General features: G+C 38.3%; 1 protein-coding gene across 6 annotated transcripts in view; it reads left to right on the forward strand.

Moving 5' to 3' along the window:
• rgs3a (regulator of G protein signaling 3a) overlaps nucleotides 1-25,437 on the forward strand; it is a 142,598-nt gene that overhangs the window by 51,786 nt on the left and 65,375 nt on the right. For 5 of the 6 annotated variants that reach the window (XM_051938281.1, XM_051938279.1, XM_051938280.1 and 2 more), the window contains one exon: nucleotides 16,752-16,886. In XM_051938281.1, the coding sequence (XP_051794241.1) occupies nucleotides 16,752-16,886 (135 nt within the window). Of the gene's footprint in view, nucleotides 1-6,555; nucleotides 6,749-16,751; nucleotides 16,887-25,437 lie in introns of those variants that run through there. The other variant, XM_051938282.1, reaches the window with a different exon arrangement.

A 25,437-nucleotide genomic window follows, 5' to 3' on the forward strand; every position in this document is an offset into this window, starting at 1 on the left:
TCGTCTGTGAGCCGGAGGGGCAATTGACTCTGGTGGAAATCACATTACAGGGAAGACACGAGGATTAGCAGAACGCACTAATGAAAATGTCTTTTCTCTGTGTGGCTTTCTCAGATGCGAGTCCATTTCAGAGCCGCCTTTCACACATGCAAAACAGCAATTTTTACATTTATTCCACAACTGGAAACGCAACAAATGCACAGTTTTATATCCCTAGCTGTTGTATTATGGAACTATCAAGATATTGAAACTCCTTTTTAGTCATCAAGCTCATTTTAAAAACATATAAATGTGCCAAATATGATGCAACTGTCTATTTACCTGAGGATTTGTTTTGCTGTTTATCCTTGCTACTACGAAAAACTATTTTTCGCCTCTCATTTCAAGATAAAAAGAGATGCAAAATTCTTAATGAAATGAAAATGACACATAAAAGGCCAATATTTTCCATTGTTTCTCCATATTTAAAAAAAAGAAATTCTGTGTTTTTGGTCATTTTTCTCATATTTCTTTCTTCATTGCTGCTCTGCCTAATTAGTTTTAAGTCACTCAAAAAATGTCTGCAGGATTCTTTATTCCTTTCTCTCCGTCCAACATTTAGACAGTCCCTTTTAGATTAAAAAAATTCAAATTATTTCCACTCAAACAGAGCAGAAGGAGACAAGAAGCTGAGAAGCAGACAGCAACGAGGAGGAGATGTGATAGTTATCTGACAGCTGCTGATAGTTTTGCAACCTGTTTGGATGCTATTCAGTTTTGGAAATGTCTTGGTCCTGGCAGCTCTTCTGTACTTAAAGGATGTATTTGCAGGTGGTGGTAGTTGCTCATCTTCTCCTCTTTTCTTCAGCTGCTCCTCCTTTTCCACTGGGACTCTCAGCCACGCTTTGATTGCATTTTTTTAAAGTGTGAAATGCGTGCAGAAATGAAATGACACTGCAGGTTTCATCATCCTTCTTAATGCTGCAATACATTATGTTTTCAGCACTTCTACTCATCCTCTCCCTCCATACATAACTTAGGCTGTTGTTTGTATCTGACTGTAAGAAACCAACAAGCTCCATCACATTATGCAAATCTGCGGCAGACTTTTCCACTACGCTTTGTGTCTGGAAACATTACGGCAGTCACCTCCGACAGATTAATCCTGATTTCAAACATGTCATGTGGCAGAGCATAAGAGTGCTCTTCTCGGTGCTCAGGTCGGTAACAGCAGCTTTCTGAAATCGCCGTGAAGATTCATGGTTCTTAGCAAGAATGAAGGGAAGCTGTGTGGCGCCACACCATGACTCTTTTTGAAGTCTTCACCAAATCTAATTTGCTTTTAAACTTTTGCGCGCAACCAAAGTCATGAATAATTGGAAAGTACAAAATGACCCTCAGAGCTGTTTTTTGTTGCTTAATTCAATTTAGTTTTATTCATTTAGTGCCAATCCAGAGCAAAAGGTATCTCAGGGTATCTCAAATAGTTAGGTCATATTATATTATTCAGGGAAGCCCCATGAATCCAACAAAACTGTTTGAGTGAACTCTTGAAGGCAGAAACCTGTGACTTCCAGATATGAATACTAGTCATTCTGTAATGTGGTGAGAATTAGAAACCATCAGATGTCAAATGAATGTGACTAACACACTGAAATAATGGATGCAGATCACCTACTTTACACTGTATTTTTCAAAGTAACTCATGTTGTGACCATTTGAACCAAACAAAATTAGTGGTCAGTGCTGGTTAAAAATGAGAATCCTTCTACCTAATTGTTTTGTTTCGCCAAAAGAAAAGAAAAATAAGAATTTGATTGGCAAATCCATGTATTTTGACAATAATAAACCAAATCCAAAACAAGACCGAACTCTAGTGGAGAGGATAGTTAGAGGATGATGACAGTAATGACGGAAAAGCATAAAACAATGTAAAAAACGTTCTTTAAAGAATATGAGATGGGTTTGTCTGTCTTAAATTATTATTTACATCCCCAGTGCATACCTTCAATCAGTTTTCTTTCTTGCTGCAGTAAGATTTTGCACTAAAACAACTGCAGCTTTGGACTAAACTCACCTTCTAACTCAGCCTGCTGAAGCCTCACAACAGCTACAGTTCAACTTTAGATGTTTACTTTGCCCATTTTTTTCTGAATTAGAGCTTTCTAAGACTCTACAGTCACACTGAAGGTTGAAGGTCTCAGTACTGGCTTAAAATATAAGCTGAGGAGACAGCTGAACTATTTTCCTCTTTCTAAATCCATCCAGCCACTGTGACTCGTCTGCAATTTGTTTTGGCTGTAAATGTCTGCTCCCGTGGTTAATCTTTTTACTGAGTAAATATATAACACTCACCCCAACACACACTCACACACTGGCGCGCACACACACGCACACACGCTGTTATGCTATTTTTTGCTTTGAAATGTGCTGCGTAACTTCATTAGCAGCTTATGAATCTTTTAAAAGGCCCTTTTTTTTTTTTTTTCAGAAATTCCAGGGAAAATGAGAAGGGCCTGATATCTATCCCAGAGGCTAGAAAAGAAGAAAGAAAAAGGGCCCAATATTATTCAGTCTATCTAATTAGGCAACATATATAAATAGAACCTCTTACGCAAGACAGCATGCGAGAGAGAAACAGAAAGTTTGAGCTAGTTAAAGGCAGATTCTGGAATTTATGCATTCCATTTAAAAGGTCTGCCAATGCGGTTGTATCAGCATTTAGTTTGTGCATTGTATTTGCTTTAATCATCATATTTCAACATTACTTAATGAACTGATTATTTTGCATATTTCTTATCTTGCTTTTTCTGTTTGTTCCTTTAAAAGGTTCATTTATATGAACATTAGTATGGCATTAATGTGGCAATGCACAGCTATTTGCTATATGAATATTTAGCAAAGTAATGGTGTCCTGAAGAGAGAATAAAATCACAATCTAAGCTTTGCTTTTCTGTTTTGGCATCCAGTCTGTGAGCATCTGGGTGTGAGTGCATGTGAATCCCTCCCTTGGAAACTGTTGGTCTTCCTTGTGTTTGTAAATGATCTCCCAGACCGCACTGTAAAATCGAAAGTGTCTATGCAGGAAAAACTACCAAAGAATCACACAAAAAAATACTCTGTGTGATTCTTGACTGCTGTTTTTGCCATACTCTTTGCAGCGTCTATGCTTAAGGAGAGTCAATTCAAGATAATGTTGCTTGAGCGAACTAGTTTTGACCATTCAGTGCAGCGTACAATGTTAGCATCATCTAATGGTTGTGGATCATTTGGTGGCTACCATACATGCACTCTTTCTGGTTGTAAATCATGGGAAAGGTATGGTTGATTTGTTTTGGTCTGAGATGCCGGTACAAGAGTGCAACATCCAACTTAACTGAGTCAATATATAACTGAGGGGCTTTTGAAGTCTATGGGATATATCTTGCATACATTTTTATTAAAGGTAAAAAAAATAATGTTTTTTATGTTCATTATGATCACATCTATACAAATTCTGTAATTATTTCCTTTGGAAACAATCACTTATTAATAAAAAAAAATGACTGAATATCACTAAAATGTCAACTATTTAGTTGACATTTTAGGTGACAGCCCATCTGCCCATCTGTCTGAATTTAAAAGCAACCACCTTCCGAGGTTATTCCAAAGCTGTTTTGATTGTGCTCTTTGTATTAAGTTGAGATAATCATGACAGATATTTCTTTTTTTTTTTTCCAATATATCAAATTTTATGTGAAAAATATCAAATTGTATCTGTGTCTGAGAAATCACTTTCAGCTAAGGAAGTGTGTTATTTCCAGATCACATGACCTGTTCCACATGATGTCATTTCCTCCTGAAGAAAAGACTGAAAGACTCCAAGGCTTATTTAATATAAAGTAGTGTGGGAGTCACGTGTGGATTTATGGCATGTCAACAGGTTAACTACAATATCTTTATAAATAACTTTCAATTTCAATTCTTCTCAATTGTATATATAATATTCAGAAGAATCTTTCTGTAAAAAGGCCATGTGGTGTGTGTTATAGGCGGCCATGTTGATTTTCGGCCTGAAAACAGCAAAAATGTCAACTATGATACAAAAAGTCCCGTAATTATATATTGACCCAACTTATAATATGTCTCATAAATTCGATACATGAACAAGAAAGTCCCTTCTTTGCAGATCCAAATTCTACCAGTCGGACACACTTTTATAACTTTGGCTTGAAAATATCTCCTTATTGTCCAGAAAAGCAGTCAGCTGAGACAGCCTTGCCAAACGAGTGCAGTAAACATTGTATGGCAGATGTTAGACAACGTGACAGACAGAGAAACAGCAAAGAGATTCTGTGTTTGCTTGTTGTTGTTAAGATTTCCTTGGGTCAGCTTCCTCTCTACCCCTTTTCAGATGTATTTCTCCAAGTGCTCTGTCAGATTCCCCGACAAAATCGCACACACACACTAACACACAACAACAAAATCCGTAGACATCTATTATAGTTGATGCACCTGTCAGCAGTTCATTTCATACCTCAGGGAGCAAACAGTAGCCACAGGGAAACGCAGCGTACAGTTCTGTGGCTTTTATTTCTTACAGACTCTGTTAGAAGGACTGTAAGAGAGATTTGTAGCAGCTTTATCATCGCCTACTTACTTTTTTTGCTTTGTTGTAGTAAAATATGCTAATGATGATCAAATAATCGATGAAGGCACTTTTCTCTCCTCTCCTCTGTGATTCAGGTACACTCAAACTCAAACATCAGCAGCTGCTAAACTACCGTAGTGGCCATTTTTCTTTAAGTGGTGACAGTCTTTACAGAGTGCTTGACCTTCTGGTCCCTTTGGCGGGAGTGTGAGAAGTGAGCCAACATGGTGGATGAAAGAGAAGGAGAGAAGAAAGCATATCAAATGAGACTGAAAGAAACTTCTACAGAGGTCTTACTATTGAGCTCTGCTGATCAAAGCACAGGCAGACAGGATGAAGTGAGCCTCGCTATCGATGCTCTGCGTGCGTGTTTCGATGTGTTTACTCGAACGGGAGACGTGTGTAATGTGATGGCCTCTAATTGAATTGCTCTTTCAATCCGGTCTGTACAAAGGTCACGTACGCACACACAAGAGTGGAGACACAGATACAGACATTTAGGACACCTTCTCACTGCCCGGTGCGTGTTTTTAGTTAAACATTGCATTTGGCTGCTTGTCCACTTTCTGTTAATAGATATACTGTTCTTGGCCTTGTCACAAGTACAGCAAAAATCACAGGCATGCATAATGAAAGCATTTTAACTATTTGATTATTCTGACTGATTCCATACCTGTTTATATCTGTCTTGACTGGCATTTTTTTGTGTGCACATATACTGTTCTTTCAAGTCTATTCACCATTGGCTCTCCATAGAAGCACAACAGTCAGACTTTTTTTTAAATGCAGCATTTATACAGTCCTGCCTTCAATAACTTAATATGCACTCATTTAAACTAACAAAGCTTAGAAACCCATGCTTGGATACACTCATCTGTGCTTAACAAATGTACATAAATGCATTAACATATGCACAAATGCAAACACAAACTGAAATCTTTCCCAGATGACTCACTCATCATGCATCAGACCTCCCCGCTAGATCTTATCAGGGTAGGGAAGCATTGCATCACCATCAGTGCAAAGACAAGATTAGACAAGACAGATGCACACTGTGGATGTTTGTTTTGTCGGTATATGTAACAGATATTAGCACAGACTGAGGTAAAATGACATCTCCATTCTGTAGAACTAAGAAAATCTCTTGTGTTGATATGGAGAATTCAGCCCAGAATCCTAAAACTTAACACTAAACTGGATTCTCAATTATATTTTGAGAGAAACATGTTTTCCCCTGAATTATGTTCACAAATGAGTTTATCAACCCATCTTTGCCATGTATTTTACTGCTTTATGGTTGCCACTCAGCCAACCAATCATATGTTAGACGAGGCGGGACTTGTCACTCTGGTAACCCAGAAAATGGAGGAGGAACTTCAAACTTGTTGTGAAAAGGCTGCATTTTAACCCACACCGTGATATTTTCCTGCATTTAACCAAGTAGAACCATATTGGGAGTTAAAACAAAGCTTAAATCTAAGAATAATGGTCAGACTTGACTCCAGTCTTGTGGATCTTGTCGTCCAGCTCCTCATCTGGACTTTTCGGCTCCTCCAAACTGGAAGCATTTCTTGCAGCGTCATGGTCTTACCTTGAGAATGCAGCTCAGTTGCATAGACAGTAATTTTTGTCAAACAGCCTTAAATTAATTACACAACACCAGTCTTCTCTTCGTCTTAAGCTCTCTATATCTGACACTGTCACAGACCGCTCTCCTCCTTTTGTCTACTCCTGCCCTTCTCCTCCATAACTGGAGGTCATCCTAATTTAGCGCTCGCTCAAAACAGGACTGATCTAACCCAGATTTAAATGTGAACGAAATGTGTGTGTGTGTGTGTGTGTGCGCGTGGTGGGACAGGCGGGGTGCAATTGTGTCTCTGGAAACTCAAGTGTCTGTTGGGTGTGCGTAAGTGTGTCAGTGACGCAGGAAGAGAGAAGGCAAGAAAGCGTCGTGTTGCGTTAAACGACAAAACATATAGAGAAAAGACAGCCGGTGTGTGAGATTTGTTGATCAGCGGAGTCTATCAGGGTCGTCGCAGAGAGATCATGGGCAACTTATCCGACCGAGTTGGGCCTAAGAAGAGGTTCATCAGGGAGTCAGGCTCCCTTCAGCAGCACCTCCTATCTGACAATGGAGATGTAAGTCTCAGAGTACATTCGTAAAGGTTTAGAGATTTTCTGTGCCTGGAGTGGCGTTTTTGTAAGAGCAATAAATAAGAAAAAGCTATTAATTTATTCTAAAAAAGATTTTATGCCGGGTTAGAGTTGTCTTTCCAATCAGGCTGTAACTTATCACATGAAAGAGCATGACGATGGTGAAGAATTTGCTTTTTATGAGTCAGGCTTGATACATTTCAAGATTATATGTGATAACAGAAAGTCTTTGTGCAGACTTGAGGAGAGCAGCCATATGACTTTAATGGAGTTTAGTTTTTTTCAGTGGGCTATGTGATGATGACAACATTACATTATACTGCGTTGTACTTTACCAAACCTTGCTATCTAAATGTGTTCCTAGTAATGGGTGCTAATGTGTGTGTGAGGTTTCCACAGGGGAACGCTTAGAATTCCATTAAGCATATGGTCACTGATTTACCACTATTTCCCTGAAATTGCCATTAGTATCTAATTGCAATGCAATGCAGCCCTCACTAAAGACAATAAAATCATGAATAATCTCCGCTTTTCAAAGCACAGCGGCAGCACAGACTGAAACTACTTACCTCATCTTAATATAGTCTGCATACATTTATGCTGCCTATCAGTTTTGTGTTTTGTCATTGTTATCGTTTGACTCTTGAACCATGTATGCAAATCATATTACATGTGCAGTTATTACTAGAAATTATCTTAGCAATGATCATGTGTACACTTGTAACAGCACAGAGATGTGTTGATTGAGGAGAGATGAGATAAACAGATGCCCTGCCAAAGTAGGTGAAATCACAGTGTGATGGCCTGCATGTAGGCTGTGGAACAACAAGGGAGCTCTGTCATCAGGCTAGCATAGGATTGTGTTGTGCATACAAATAGTATTTTTGCAAGAGGTCTGTACAGTAAAAGGTCATGGTGTCCTTGGTTTATTATGCAGAGGGTGACGTCCGTGTGACGTTTATGAACGCAGCAAAACGCACCGATTTTGATTAGATTACCTCAAGCGAAGAAGACATCTCAATGTTTGTGCATCAGAATACACAGAAAGGTTTGTCATTTTGTGCATCTCCATGCACATTTAAGTTTGTCGACTTTCCGGTGCATCATTGACTGAATGACGTGCAGGCTGTCGCTTGCAGTCTAAAGGCAGGGAGTGACTGATGTGCACCCAGGGGCTCTTGTCAGCAAAATACCTGCTTTATGGTAGCTATCCATAACAAGGCCAGGGCAGGACTAGCCTCTCAAGGGTCTAATTGAACTGAGGTGTACCCTCTTGCCTTGAGCTGGACCACAACTTAAAGGGTGCTGTGCTTTTTGCTGATTTAATATGCCAGCACAGATTGGCAGGACTTTGCAGCTATATATCTACATATAATTACTTTAAGACCTCCATCTTAGTGAAATGATGGCATTGAGATCTATGACAAGGACAAAGTGTTCTCCTGAGTTGTACTAAGCTGTGGTTTATCTCTCTATTTCATCAGGTTCAGGACAAATAGTAATCCACAACTGAATTATTCATTGACTTTAATGGGAAAGAGTGCAGAAGTAATTTCCAAATTAATAATTAATTTTTTGTTGTCATTGGTACGTACGCACTAACAGTATTTAACCTTAAAAGGCTTTCACAACAGCTATTAAACACGTGGACACTGAATGCAAATGTGAAAATGTAATTCCACATTTGAATGTAATGTAAAAGAACTATGTGCACTGGCCCGAATGCCAGTGTTATCCAAGATCAGTGCTTATGCGATGAAAGCACATGTAATACGGTCATGTGAAAAGACATAAAGGCCTACATTTTCAATGAACTCACTGACTGGGTATGGTCATGACGAAAGAAAATATGCAACACTACTGTTGCTATAAAAAAGAGGCAAAAAATGAGAGAAAAAAGTTTTTTAGTACTTGACTTTAAAAAAGATCCCGTTGGCCCTGTCATGTGCTTCTCATCATCCCTGGTGGTTATAGAAAGGGCATCGGGCCAAGGACTCCGGTTTACATGCTCTATTCATGGCAGCTTTGTCTATGCAACCCACAGAAGAGCTCTGAGCCTAAAACCAGACAAACAAACTAGAAATAGATGAAAGAGTGTGGGAAAGCCACTGAGTCCGGAGGAAATGACATTCTACGCTTAAATTTTTATGTGGACTATTAAACCTGCATTTAGTTGGACTTGTTGACTGTTAGTTGCTCCATTACCTAAAGGGGATATCTTTTTACTCCCAGATTGTACTCCTAATGCAACCATTATTCATAAAATATAGTCAATGCTTTGTGGATGAAGACTATAAACTAGTAAGACCATAAACTCATTAGGATAGTGTTTACTGAGGTAACACATCATGTGAGGAGTAAGGTCATACACTCATAGATTACTATACAATCTGACTTCTTATTGCAACTAGAGGTGTCACCCCCTGCCGACCGTTAGAGAAAATACAGTTTTTAGGCAGTTCACACTAGCATAACTAAGATTTCTAGTCTCCGATAACTCCAATGTGACGTAAACCAGGCTTTAAACAGTTTTAGTATTAGATTTCAATATGTTGTACAATTATTTGTTTCCTTTAATGGTGTTCACCTTTGGCATATCATTGCTTTCAGTTAAATGCTTTTATTCTACAATGACAGTAATGACATGCTGATATTTAATATTCATAAAGCTTACCATATTCAGCATTTCTTTACAGCCGTAACTATACATAAAAGTTATGTATTATATTAACATATTGATGTCACCTAGTTTGGAGCCTTGAATTTAGTATTTTGGCTGTAGCTTGCTTGTTTGTTTGTTTGTTTGTTTGTTTTTTAACTAAACATAATGAGTACAAAATGGATCTGACTGAGAACCAGAGAACACCATTTCTTCCCATACAGTAGCGACTTGTGAATCAAAAGATAGTCACAATCTAAAGTATACCCTGCTTTGACTCCCATTTTTTTCTAATCCAAATGGGACCAAAAATAAACATCATTCAGAAAACTTCAAATTACAGATTGAGTCCACAAAAGCATTAGGAAAATATTTACTGTGGTGATAAATGAATTGAGAAGTAGTGATGTTGTCTCAATACAATCTGACACCTTTTTGCATTCACAGAAGTCGCCCCCTTCTGGCCATCAGAAAAAAAAGCACGGTTAAAGCACTTTTCTTCACTTTTCCATCCATTCTTTAAATTTAATTCTGTACAAATTTTAGGGCATTCTGTCCAATAGTCACAGAGCCATTTCGCTCAGAATTCAAACTTACAAACTCACTAATTAAAAAAGGACATGATCACCAAAGTCAGTAGGTAACTACAGTATGTGCTAATTCATGTAGCAGATATTGAGATATTTCAACCTGGACTTAGAGGCCCAGCTGTCCCCAGATAAATGAGAGGCAATTTAAAAAAGCGACCAAAGGGAGAAAGTAAGGTGTAGATGATGGAGAACATCAGAATATAGAGTGTAAGCTGCTCCCACATCAAGTGACGTTAGTGAGGATATTCAGTACCAGGAGTTAACAAGCTGCTTAAGCATCATTAGCTCTTGTTTACATGTCACTTATTTGGCAGCCGTAAAGCCATTAAATGCAACAGTTACAAACCCTCAACAGCTTAGAAGTGAAACTCTATAGTCCACTGCAGAGAAGATGAAGGTTTTAATTGAAGGATTCAGAAATAAAAGTGCTGTCTATAGTAGAATGTGTGTCAATAAGCAGAACTATGAATTATTGAACAATTGTGCAGTGATGTGCTGGTAGTTTAACTGTAACTAACTCGGTTGTGACAGAGTGAGTCACGATACTATGTTCAGCACCAGACTATGACTAATAGGGGATGACGTTGCTTGGTGTGACAGTGTGTAGAGACTTAATCTCTGAGGAACATGGCTGGATATGATAGTTGATGTAATATCATTTCACATTTCATCATCCCTGCTACTGTTTTTTTTGGCACATATTAAGAAAGCCATTTTAGAAAGTTACTATATTAGCAAAACAGAGCACCCACTAAAGTATTCTCACAAACATTATCATTATCCTGTAATGGAAATTGTGATTGGTTGCATTATGTCTTCATTTAGACCCTTTTTATTGCCTTATACAGATTACCAGTGCCATATTGAGAATATGTGTATTCATTGTAGTAATGACTGCACTTGTGTGCACGTTAGATCGAATGTATCTCTCTTTCTTTGGTGCATTAGTCATTGTTTTTTTTCTCCAGCTTTCTACTTTCAAAAGTGAGACAAATCTGCTTTCATTATGTGCACTCAAAACACGCAATACAGAGATTAACTGAAGCTGGGACTGAGATGGAATTGGGATAAGGGTGTGGAGGATCTGGGGACTAGTAGAGGACATTCCAGGTTAAATATGATCACCTAAAAACAAACAAACATCATGCCGTCAGACATCTTGGCTGCGATCAGATTAGAATTTCCCCAAGTTAAAGCAGTAGTTTGAGATTTCGGGAAATACACTTATTGCCTTTCTTGCTGAGCAGCACATGAGAAGATTGATTCCACTTTCATGTCTGTATGCTAATAATGAAGCTGCAGCTGGTTAGCTTAGCTAAGCATAAAGCCTGGATGCCGAGGGACACGGCTTCTAATTGACTGCTGGCTGGAGCATTGCATTTTGCAGCGACATAGTCATCCAGCAACAACAAAATTAGCATTTCCCAAATGTTAAGCAGTGCCCTTAAGCTTTCACCATGCATATGTGATCTTTGCCACATTAAGGCAAAACTTAAGAAATGGGTCATTATTTTAGCACAAAGCTGTGTGATATAAAGGGTCTGCTGACATTCGGTATCAGTGAAGCCATGCTAACCTGTTCTGAGGTGGTTTAGGTGAGCCGTGTTGACAGCAGACACTGAAAACTCATCTGCCAGATGGCTCAGGGGGAGGGCCTCAACCAGGGAGCACTTTAATCAGTCTGATTAAGGGGAAATGCTGCCTGTATTTTTAGCCACTCCAAGGCAGGCCAGTGGCCATTCATTGAATTTTGTTTCATTAGCTCTTATGCTTGTCTCTTGGAGGGGCTGATTTATAAATGAGGGTGAACTAAAGCAGGACTTAGAATCAGGGAATTATTAGCTACTACAGCCAATATGCTTCTTTAGGTCATAATTTTAGGAATACGGTAAATAGTTAGCATGGCTTCACTGTTATTGCATTAGTACGGGCGTCATTTACAATCCGGCTCAGCTTCTCGTCTTGGAAAACAGTAGCTTGTTGTTTCTGCAGCCTGGGTCACTGACTGGAGGCAGTTTCATGCCGAGAAGCAACATGAACATCTCCAAAGACCTGCTTCCACAGAGTCTGGGAGATTCCAGTGAAATTTTTTTCAAATTTAGAGCAGTCCAGATGTCGAAAGGGGATGTGGTCCCAACATGTGTATTTCATTGGATTATGTGTGATTTATGTTATTTATATGAGCCTTAGATTAAATATAGACCCAATAGCATGCACTACAAAATGTGAAGTAAATGTAGTTTGATCCCAGAGACAACAGTGCAGCGCTTCTGAAATCCCCATCCAAATCCTGCCTAAAACACACGATCTGTGATCAGTTGTCCATAGTTACTGGGAAGACTGATTATTTTAGCTGATGTAATGCAATGATTTAAGAGTCACTGTCAGGGAAGCTGCCCAGATAGATGCAATAACCCACGGTTAAACAAGTATAGCACACAAGTCTGTAATAATGGCATACCAAAAATAAACGATAAAATTGATTACCGCCATTGAAAGCTGGAGACAAATAAATCATTCCCCTAACAATGTATGGTGCCTTTTAAAAGATGGGATGCAAAAGGGATCACAGGACTCCTACTACTGTATTGCTCACAATGAAATGGCTCCAAGGCAAAATGTGCATCATGTCAGTAAGTGGTTTAGAGCATAATATGCATCGCGTGCCTGATATTTACATAACTAAGATTGTGTAAACATGAACACTTCCTCTCTTTGACAGATTAGGGATGTAAGCCCTCCTGCAGCTCTGAGACCTGTGCATCATCATGACTCACTGTCCCAGCTGGCTGCCTTTCTGTTTTTTAATTAATGCATCGTCTAAATACGTAGCTACAGTAAGATTGTATTTATAGTAAGAGGTAAATTGGTGCTGTGTGGGGATTATTAGGCTCGAGGATGTGTGCATGGATGCAGGTGCGTTGCCTGCCTCTGGGACCCTGAGCTGTTTTACGCAGATGTGTTTTATCTAATGTGGGACAGGAGGGAGTTGCTTGGAAAGATGTGGCCATATGAGGCAATGTTTTCTGGAAGAGCTGACGCTTTCCATGGTTTTCAGTTTTTGGCTCATCCCAAATAATTAGTGACTTCTGCTAAAAGGATTTGGAAAACGGAGAAACAAAGAAATCTTATCTTATTCAGATACTAGAGCATTACATATCCAATTATGTCTCAAGTCAGTTATATCCAGTTAGATTTCTGTGTGTTACTTTGTGCTACATTTCTCACCTTATCAGCTGCCAACACTAACTGCCTGACTCACTGGATATCAGGTGTAAGTGTGCCATTGGCTGCTCATTTCAAGTGGCTTTCTCCTTCTCTTTTGCTATCCATGTGCTACTGGTTTCCCAATCCCTTTCACTATAGGAAACAGCAAAAATAACCTCCAAGCTGGCAAACTACTGCACTAAAAAGTTCAAGTGACAAATCTCACCTCTCTGCGTGCAAATATTCAGTCAAGTGAACTCTTTGCTTAGCTCCACCCAAGACGATTCTGATTGATTTGAAGAAACTGGGTGTTTTTTTTTAGCCTCTTTAGTAAAATGATCCTGAGGTGCAAGCAGATAATTCTGTTCTGGAGAACCATAAAATCAATCAGGTAATACCAGTTAATCAGACACAAAAAAGTGAAACTCTGGAGCAAGGGTGCTGGAAAAAAAATGACAAAAAAGTAATACTATGATGTTTAAAAACTGTAAAAACAGTGAAAATAGTATCAAATATATGTATTTATGTATTTATTTATAATGATATTTTTAGCAGAGAAAATACTGCTTTTTGATATAGATATTATATAAAGTGTTGACATGTTTTTTTAAGTATCCATGTAAATAAATACTTTTTTAAAATTTTACTGACATTATCTATAATTTAACAAAAATGGGTAAATCTATAAAACAACAGTTTAAAAATATATTTAGCATTTTTAAATTGTTTGAACGCATAATATATTTTTTCCCAATACTGAAAAATGTCTGTCAATAAGTATATTTTTCTGGATAAACATTATTTGACATTGTGGCTGTTTTTTCCCCCCTATAGTTATACATATACATCATTATTATTAAATTAATTTACTTGTCCTTGCTATTTATAGTCTGCAAATTCACACAACATGGAAAATGTGTAAAAAAAAAAAACTACCAAAAAATTTAAATTAAAAAAAAAAAAAAAAAATATATATATATATATATATATATATATATATATATATATATATAATTATTTTTTTAACAATGTATCTATTACCAAACAATGTATCTATTACCAACTATTGCAAAGTAACAGTGGGAACACTATATTAATTATTCATTTACATGACAACTTAAAAAAAACAAAAAAAAAACACAAAACTATTATTTATTTATTTTGCTGAGAGCAGGTTTGTATGGATTTATATAGAGGCTAATCATTTACATTTAAATTGTCATCCTGTGTATTCCAAGCATGATGGCCTTTGTTGCACCTCAGTCAAAATGATGGATACCAAAGAACACTGACAATGATTTCCGTCTCCTCTGAAGAAGCCCCCGTTTCATCATGTCCTGATGCCACTGAAAACAATCAGGCTCAGTATTATTCATTATTTTCCCATCTAACTGACTTTTCTTCCTTTATTTTATTATTTTATTCCTCATTTTTTAAAAATACAAATATCTTTTTTTTTGTCTCCAACTGCTGCTTGTGTGTTTCTTTTAGTTCTCTCTTGTTCCCTATTTTTCTATATTTAGTACTTTACATTAATGCACACTCATACAGACATTCATACTTCCAGCCTCAGCCCTGCTCCCATTCACGCAGGTTGCATCAGCATCACTAGCGACCACATAGCTTTAACCACCAAACATTTTGTGCCACTAAACCCTGCAATGGCAGCATCCCCATCTTCAACGGGATATTGAGTGACATTGAATGAGACAGTCCAAGTGATAGCGACACAGTTAGACATGCAGTAGCCCGTGCAGCTTGGAAACAGGCGAATAAACTAGCATCATGATTCACCATTGACCAGGGCAGTGAGCGGCAGGAAAAGCCCCGAGGACTCCAGTCAATCTCTGAAGATTTGCACAAAATGGAAAAATGCTATTTATAGCCTGACTCGTACCCAAAAATGTCAAGACACAAATGTTTTTTTCCCCCCAGAGCACCCTAGGTAGATGGAAATAATCAAATAGGAGAGAGAGGAGGAACAGGAGAAAAATGTAATTCATTTCGAGAGTTTTTTCCCCCCCATGTTTGTCAGAAAAATAAAGAATAACGGTGCTTTGTGTTAAGCTGTTCGTACCTCAGTAATATTGGCTGTTGAGAGGAGCTGATATGAATGTGTGTGACTGTTGAGTGCACAAATGACTCAATAGTGATTTGGCAGATGGTGAATGAAGAACCATATACTTTATCATCATCGGAAATGCTATTTAGGTAATTACTGATATGGATTTGCAAATCACAAATGTGCTATGCATTACTTTAGTTTGCATATAAATCACCAGTAATGTTATATGCTGTGTTACATACATCAGCATATATATATATGGATGTCAAAGTATGCGAGTGTATCCATAGGAACACAGAAAATAAGGAGCTATTTCTATTTCCACCGAATCTAAACCAAGCTTTTTAAAATGATATAGCTCCGAGAGAAAATTAAAAATGAGGCTAAATGTTGAATATTTACCTGAAAAAGCGAATCCCCCACCCCCCAGTCCATGAAGTTTTAAAATGACGCCACATGGCACCAACAGTTCTCACCCCTACATCTTTTGCTCACATGAACTCTCCTCCCTTTTTCTTTCTTTCTTTTTTTTCCTTTGAGATCTGTCTTTTCTCAAACGTACATTGCTGGAATCACAGCCAAAAACAAATGGGCCCTTTAATCCATTAAAAATGTAATCTGGCCATCACCGAGATCAGATCTCAGATCGTGGATGTCTCGGAGATGGCCGAGGCGTATTTATGTCCTCTCGAGTGAAAAGCTATTTGACCATCCTTTGCCAGCTCTTAACCAATTAAGCAGTGGTTGTCAAATATTCATTCTCACGTACTTCCCCATGATTTATCGATTTGGGCTTTTTTTTAGGACTCTTGACACCGGTTCTCATTTTTGTCAGCATATCAAATTCAGCTTAATGCGGAAATGGATGATTATTTAATTTCACTAAAGCAAGCACTTTTCTTTCTTTCTTTCTTTCTTTTTTTTTTTTTACCTAGGCTGCTGTGATGCTTCACACTTTACTGTGGTAAAAGTTCAGATGACACATTCACATGCTTTGTGTTTACTTAAAAACGCTGGGCACACAGACACATGCTTGCACACACACAAAAGACAACTGCACCTTTGATACTTCTAATGAATTAAGCCCTCTTATTAGTCATCATCCTCTTTCTTTTTTTCTTTTTCTTTTTGAAGACACTCACTGCTCTCTCATCACACACAGAGGCACACTGGTTGCTCTCATAAGGTCTCATTAAAGCGGGCCGATAAGGCCAGAAAAAAAACTTGCTTTTGCCTTCCATTCATTTTTTTCTTTTAAACTTTCATATTTTTACATTGTGATCCTCTAATTTATTCTCTTGTGCTCTCCCCATCTCTGAGCCTTTTACTTCCCAAAGATCAGGAGACACTGCTCCCTCCTCCTTTATTTCTCTGACAGGAGATGCCTAATTGCCGGCTGTCTTTTCCTCCACCCCTTTTGCTCATCTCTCTCTCTCCCTCTCTCTCTTTCTCTCTCTCGGTCTGTAGAAGTGTGACTGCCTGCTCAGCCTGGAAGCCTATTCAGCCGACCAGAAGCGCCGAGTGTGTCAGTGCCTGAAGGACAACATTGACAAGCAGCTCCAGCTTCACAGGAGGGAGGCTCCCGTTCCGCATTTCGAACAGGTACGACACTCGGACCCACACATCCGGCAGCATTTCCGCTTTCATTTGAGTCCAAAGAAGTATGGGAATGCTTACTGGGAATGCATATATTTGTGCATAATCCCCCCACCTCCTCATCACAGATGCTCCAATGCACACACACCCAGTTAGTAACATGAAACACTTTCCTAGCAGCTCACACTAATGATTTTCCACTTACAGTAGTTCTCACTTTTCTCTGGGGAGATTTAATGCTCCCTTTTATCTGGCCGCATTTGAATAGTTGCTCCGCTCGAGTCACTGCTTTAGTTAGTGTCAGGTCAGTGCAATTAAAGCTCCAACCTGATGCTGCTCATTTGGTGTGAGGGGAGCAGATGTGTGCAAATAAAAGCACATGTTTGTTGCTGCACTTTGTATACAAACTCGTGATAATTTAAAGCCACAATAGCTGACCTGTATCAGTGTGTTTTGTCAGTGTGCTAATTGACCTGTGGCATGATGACAGGTGATATGTAAAAAAAAAAAAAACACAAACATTTAGACAAAAGGTCTGCTCTACAACTGCTTTGTTTTGTGCTTTCATTCATATTCATGCTCAGCATCCATCTCACAGTTTTTTGCTCATGGCTACAGTTTTACTTGATATAAAACTCTGTTGAACTGATGTTTCTTTGGCCTGATAAACTTCCTGAGATCTGAGTTTTTTTTTAATTTAAGCTTGTGAAAGCACGACTTGATATGCTTCCAGTGACCTCTTTAAAAATGTTTTTCGGACATTTCTATCTCATAATTTTATCATAGTTGTAGAAAGAAACAGAAAACATTGGGAAAGTGTAAAGCAGGGGTGTCAAACATGCGGCCTGTGGGCCAAAACCAGCCCTCCAGAGGGTCCAAAGACTTTGCGAAGTGTAAAAATTACAGAGAAGACATCAACTGCAAATTCGTAAAACTACAAATTTAAAATAATTTCGAGATCATGACAAGTTGCTTCTATCAAAGTAAAATACTGGATTGCTCATTGTTCTTTTGTCATTTTGTGTCTCATTTTTGTAATATTTTGTCTTGTTTCTGTTGCTTTTTGTCTGACTTTTGTCGTTGGTGTCATGTTGTTGTCATTTTGCTTCTCATTTTTGTCTTTTAGCGTTTCTTTTTTGTCTCACTTGTGGTTTTTGTCTTATTTTTGTCATTTTGTGTTTTGTTTTATTCGATGTTTTGTCGTTTTGTGTTTTTTTGTCTCACCTGTGTTATTAGTCAATTTTTTGTTGTGTTTTTTCACATTTGTCATTTTTGGTCTTTGGGTCATTTGTGTAATTTCTTTGTCTTGTGTGTGTCCATTTTTTTTCTCACTTTGTAACTTTTTGTCTAATTTTTTGTTTCTATTTTTGTATTGTCTCATGTCGTTTTTTTCACTTTTTTCCTCATTTTGCATCTGATTTTTTGGAATAATTTGTCTGTGTCTAATTTGTTGTGGTTTTTTTTGTCTTTTTTATCTGGCTTTTGTCATTTTGATCATAAAGTTAAATCCTATATGGTTCAGTTCCAGATGAATAAATGTTGTGTTCTTTTGTAGAAATACTGTGATCTGGAAGTTGTAATGCGTAAATGATAAACCGAGGCATAATGTTGCTGAAATTGAACTTGTTTTTCTTTTTTTTCAAGTTGTTCATAATGCTTTGTAAAAAGATAGTTCCTTAAATGTCAGCATGTTCAGAATGTACTTTATTGCACTAAAACAAAGGGAAAATATTGAGATCAGATTGGACTGAATGTGGCCCCTGAACTAAAATGAGTTTGACACCCCTGGTATAAGGGAATGACACACAGCAAATACTCACCAGCTGGGATTCGAACCAGCCTTGCTGCTCAAGACATTTACACCAATGAGCTCTAGGTATTCAGCTCGTGAATCACTCTGACATATTCCACCCTTTTAAACTGATGTCACTAATGTGTGAGCAAACTGTTGCTCATTTAAGCAGATATGGAGCAAAACTGGTTGTGTTTGTGCCACCTGATGAATCTCAGTCCAGTCTCCTCTTAGCTCTGTTTCAGTCTCCACTAACTTATAAGAGAAATATCTGATGCCTGATATTTTTAGCTGTTGAATACACCACAGTGTTCCCCAAGTAGTTGTGTAGTAACTTTCTCTGTGCTCCTTTTTGGTTCTAGGCATTAAAGTTTGGCTTGAATATCAAAACAATGAGCTGAAAGGCAGTGAAATGCTCTATAGGATTGAAGCGAGCTGCAGATTTAGGTGATGGATCTCTGCAGGTTCATCACTCTGAGGGACCTCTTTCACATTGATGATGAATTTAGATCAACTCAAGAACTTTAATTTCCCTCCTGTTCACCTTTGCAGAAATGGTACACTTTCTGGAAGCACTGAAATGAATCAAATGAGATGTATTTGAATTGATTCCCCTACTTTTAATGCAGCACAGTGGCAGTGCAGACTACTCACGGACGCAACGTAACTGATCTTTAAGTGCTTACTGGGCCTCGACTGCCCTGATTAAGAGGGCGACTGCTGGGGAGCTGTGACTGATATTACCATGCCCCAGTTTGGTCATTTCAAGCACTACCCAGGGAAATCTACTCAAAATGGACTTTTTTTTCCTCTTCCTGTCAGGTTCTTTAATTGCTATTTGGGGTAATTTTTGTGGAGAGTGGCAGTCTGACATAACTTTAGACCAAACACATAAATCCACATACTCCAGAGCAGTGAAGGATTAATATTTTTCTGTCTGTAAAGTCCTTTTTTTGGTTTAGATTTTATCTGACCATGCCATTTCTCGCTTCTTTAATTCCTTACACTTGTTTCTTTTCTTTTTTTTTAATGAACAGCAGAGACAGTTCCATTTACTTCATCAGTTTGAATAGAGTACAACCCAGTTAATTTGAGTTTAGCTGAAAGGTGATTAAAATGGATAAATAGCTGTGTGTAGATGGCACACCTGTTGTGTATTAGGCCTTCATTTCATCATGACAGACAAAAAGAGATGGAAGGATGAGGCGGCAGTCTTTCATCCTTTTCTCTGTGCATGCATGCGTATTTTTTTTTATCCATGCATTGAGTATGTGTATATGTTTTCACCCTTTTGGTTCACCTGAATAGATTACCCCAAATATTCTCCAATATTTTAACTTCTTTCTGAGTTTTGCCCAAGAACTCGGCAGGTATTAACATTTGAACACAGTTTCAAAGATGAATAAGCTTTCAAACAATATTTCACTACTGCAGCAGTTTCTTTCAGGAATGTGTTTCACCGTGTTGCGGAGTTCCACAATATTGTCATTGTGTAAGCTGCATTCTTTGGTTGTGTCCTCTCTTGATCAGTGTCAATTAGCTGCCCCCATCTGAATACATGAATGTATTTGTACACAATGCAGCATTCAGTGCATTCAATAGCCAAAAGACCTTGATGCTAAGTCCGTAAGTCGATGACTTTCACCAGAACTCTGTTAGCTAACTGTTGTATTTCTCAGCGCATAATGCAACAAAACATCTCCAATTTATTACTTTTATAGTATTGAAATGGTGAATGGTGTTTCTTGCAGGGGATCTCGCTCGTAATGGTAGCGGTTTTCTTTTGAAAAATGATCAAAATAGACCTTTTTGTAGTTAACTCCAGTGAGGAGTCGGATCTACGTGGGAGATTCAATCCACACTTAGCTGCCTAAAGAATACGCATTGTTTTCTCTCAGTTTTAGCCTTCAGTACACATGATATTATTGCACACTTGAAATCACTCTCTGTATTGTAAAATGCTGGCCACATGTTTTAGTTTTCACTCAGAAAACGTCAATAAAGATGACATAAGGCCTGTTAGCTGCATTGTAGTAGTAAAACTTGAATAAAGTGAAAACTTTCGGTCACCTTTAATGCTCCATAGTCACTCATGTTGAAGTGACAGCAAAACGGTATTTAGAGTGTATTAATCTTTTGCATTATGACATACTCTCAATGTAAATGAAATTTGTGACAGGGTTTATATATGGGGGGATTTAAATCAAGTCTTTCAGCTTTGATTGGATCGTTCACGGTGGATCTGATTCAATGAATACAGCACAATGTTGACTCACTTGAATTCCTAGAAGAGCAGACAGGAGAAATTATGAAGCAATATAAACCAAATTTTTCTGAAATGTAAAGTTTAGCCAACTAAAATCCAGACAGACACCATCTCTGCAAGGTCCTTCATCCCGCAAGCTAACGATCAACTAAAATTGTTATAGATAGATATAGATATCCAGGTATGGGCTCATATTAGTCCAAAATATAGCCAGTAAAATATTTAGTTTGAGATGTCTTGATTTTGTTAAGATTTGCTCAATAGACATATATACAAACATGACATGCTAATAGGGATGCACGTCATTTATACACATAAACAGCAATAACTCCTCAACCCTGCCACAGCTGATGGTGTCATCTCAGACACGTCCTGTCCAGTCAGATTATACATGTTATCCCTGTGCTTCATGCAGTTATTAGAACCTTTTTATTGTAACCTCTTATTAAATGGAAATCTGAACACTGTCCTGAAGGCAAGGGAATACATGCTTAATCAAAACATTTTACATCTAGATAAATTAGTTCACTCTTGATTGCACTTTTCCTGAGTACCTTAGAGGCAAATAGTTTGTATTCAGCCACTACCAAATGTATTTAATTATATGCAAATCAGCTTTGCAAAGTATGGGAGGAGAATGCCTTTGTAGTATCGTCAGTGTTGCATGGAGGAACTGAAAAGCAAAGTGTCTTGTGTGTTGTACTTGGCATCTTGGGAAATATCCTTTGGGTAAGTTGGTATTGGCAGAAGAAAGGAGGACACACTCCTATAGATAGACATGTGTGGACACATGTGGGTCAGATTCTTCCACAAGAGACCCAACATTTGATACACATAAAGAAGAAGTTAAACTTTGAATCATACAGAAAATCAGCCTCAGTGTTCCTCGATGGCTACAAGCATGTGCACGCTGATTTCAAAACACCTCGGAGGATGTTCCAAGAAGTTGGCATGAAAGAATATCCCTTTGGTAGCGCTTAAATAACTTCATTTCTGCTTCATTGTTGCTGATGAGTAACATTAGAGCCTATTTTTTAAAGCAAACAGGCTATATATTTGATGTGCAGCGTGTATTCCTGCCCGTGAGTAAGAAGTGCTGCAAAGGAGCTTTAGAAAATTACCCATTGATTCACTCATTTCCCTTGTGTCAGAAACTGTATTTCTCCTCTCATGCACAAAGCCGAGTAAATCCACATTTAGCTGAAGCATGCATCTTACCCAAGAGTTATGTTCAAGTGTGCAGAGAGAGCGGAATCCACTCCAAAGGGAAAACACACATACTGTAGAAAACCAGATTCACCCCTATCAACTCATGTTACATTTTCCATTCATGTTTTTCCAGAAAATTGGCTTATTCCGTCACAGTGTTGGTGTCTGCAGCTGCCCTACTTCCATCACTCCCTGAACACTCCGAGTGCTTCCCTTTGGAAATATTTGGACATGAGCCCCTTTTCACTTGGACATTCTCTAATCTTCTAGTCCCTGTGAGAGAGAGGCGTGATGAGGATTTGCCAGTTTCCCTTTTGTGCCGAGTTTCATTTACTGTCAGCATATGTTAAACAGAGGGCTTGGAGCAAATGTTCATAATGACTGTCATCAACTTAAATATCCGGTGCCTGTCTGTTTCTCCGATTGCTTCGCTCTGTCAGCCTTATACAGAGCAGGCTGACATGGAGTTATAGATCAAAAAATGTCAAGCACGTCTTAGATAGGCGGCGGTCAGGAGGATGAGATAGTCATGGAGATGGTCGACAGGATATTACGCAGCAGACGATGTTAAACTCAGTGTCACAAGCACATGATTCTAGAAAATGATCCCAAATAAAGACCCAGAGGGAGCTGTCACAATGGAGAAATGTTTCCTAGAAATTACTGAAACGATTAAGGTCCCAAGCAAAAAAATCCTTTAAAGGGCACTCATTGAAATACTTTAAAATTCTAAATTTCAACTCTAGAGTGTTATTGGAAGATATAACACTTTTTACTTTTCTGACATTTTTCAACATTTTTAATTTTCACATTGAAATTCAAGGTCAATTTATGTGGTTCCTTGCCTGTTAGTAGTAAAGAAGCATTCCAAGAAATGTATGCATCATCACCTAGCACAACTACTCAACCATATGTGTGAATTTCATCAGCTACCCACGGTTAGTTCTGATGTTTCGACCTCAAATATGAAAGAGGACTTAGCTACAAGTCCGTCTTTTTCCAACTTTGGAGAAAAGAGAATGTTTGATACGTTCCAGGCCTCTGTTGATCGGTCAAATGCCACAATGTAGTGTGCTGTAACATAGAGTGATCTTCGCTGATTGGCTGGGTGAAAACCACATGCTTCTTCACCTCACTGAGAGGTGGGAGCGACGCCATATTTAATGTGTGCACAAGTTACTAAATATGATCACTTTCCCCATGAAGGGCTACCTCTCTCACTAAATTAACTGGGCATGATTTAAATTCTATAATAATACAAACTTTGCATTTCTTTTGTCATAGATTTTTCAGTTGTGCTGATCAGTGTCAGATTATGGTATTATAAATCGGAAGTCAAGCAAGTATAGAATAGAAACACACATTATCTTTTTTTGTAAGTATTATTTTTGGGGTGTTTTTGCCTTTAATTGATAGGACAATGAGAAAGAGAGAGAGACAGGAAACATGGGTAGGAGAGTGGGGGAATGACACACAGTAAACTGCCATGAGCTGGACTAGAACTCATGACTGCTGCATCGGGGACTGTAGCCCCTTTTCATTGGTCGCCCACCCAGCCAGCTGAGCCATCCAGGCACCCAGAAACACACTTTATCTTTATAGGACACATAGTCCCATATTGTGCCATTGTTCAGCAAATTAATGAAACTCTCACAAGTCTCAAACCACTGCAAAGATGGTTAATTTCACCGTGACTGTACATGACCCTTTTTTTTGTCCTGTTTTCAGCAGACTGTTTCAGTGTCTGTAGCTTTAAATGCAAATTGTGGAACAGGTGACTGCATAGCAGCTTATGCAAATGTGAGTAAGTATATAGGGCCAGAACTATATATTGCCTCTAACGTTATTCACAGTGCAGCAGTTGTTTTTATTGCATGTATGTGGCGAGTTTGTAAGACAATGTTGCATTTACAAAAACAGCATTTTAACCAGCTAGGAAAAACCTATACAGTAACTGATGGTTCACTTGAGCAGAAAAATGTGACATGACAACAGCTTTAATGATAATTTGGCTGTATTAAAATATTTAATTTACTGTATGTGAGCACAGAGAGCGGCAGAGAAGTAAACAGATGTGAACCATGTGACCAAGTTTTGGTTGCACTGAAGCGCAACATGAAAACAAAGTAACACAGCCGGTCCTTGTTCATTGGTTTCAAATCTGTTTTGGTATGTCCCTCAGCATTACAATTCATATAGAGTTCTGATCTGTGGTCATATTATCAAAGCTAATGATAAGGTCATCACACAACGCACTAACATAGAGCATTTTGCTCTTATTGTGGTGACATCATCATCAATTATAGAAGTAATCCATTGGATCTGCAGTTCCTCAGATGCTGGGAGTGCAGTAAGACTCTTGTGTTCACTCTTGCAGTCAACAGCAAGACATTTGTTTAGCTTCACTTGTGGCAGAGAAATATTATAGTAAGAAAAGGCCCCTCTAGAATGTAAATAAACCTGGTGGACAGTGAAGCATCTTGTCATTTGAAATGGCTCACCTCGCGAGCAGCAGCAAGCGACGGGTCAGGATCCATCAAGGTTTCCACCAGACAGCTGCTGATTTATTAGCTGAGGTGTAGCAGGTCAGTAAAATTCTCACTGGCTGGGAAGCTATCCATTTGTGGGGGAGCTTCAGAAATGTCAAAGGTAAACTTCCTCATATCTTACTAGCTTTTACTGCACACCTCCAAGTTTATAACCACAAAGCACAATAAAATAGAGTTTCACATATGGGACCTTTGTCACCTGAGTACAAACTGCAGCATGGCTCACTTAAATTATTTACAGTTTGTGGACACATTTTATGTCACATTGCAATATGTTGCACTCTGATGTCACGTCTTTTCCTCTGAATGAGTGAATGGCAAATTCATGGAAATGAAATCATCGTTTGCTGTGTTTTAGCCTTCACATTGAAAAGCGAAAAATGGTGTACTTAGGCACAGTATTTTTAATCAGAATCAAGTTTGTGGGATATTACATAAGGAACCTAAAACTCCGTCAACAGTGAATAATAATTTCCAATATGTATATATCTATATCTATATCTATCTATATATATAAACGGTTTTATTTGATTTTGTTGCCATGCACATAAACAGACATTTTCCCTTGTGGTGTGGTATCCCACAGCCATTAAAGGTCTCTGAGCTCCTTCACTGGAAAGCTTCCGGTACTTTCTTGTCTGGGCAGCATTACCCACTAAGCTGCTGGAAAAATAAACTAGCACAACTACACAAACGCACATACGCACACAAATGGGAATTTAAGCAGGACTGGCCATTTTG

Source organism: Acanthochromis polyacanthus, chromosome 18 (assembly GCF_021347895.1).
Source record: "Acanthochromis polyacanthus isolate Apoly-LR-REF ecotype Palm Island chromosome 18, KAUST_Apoly_ChrSc, whole genome shotgun sequence".
Lineage (NCBI taxonomy): Eukaryota > Metazoa > Chordata > Actinopteri > Pomacentridae > Acanthochromis > Acanthochromis polyacanthus.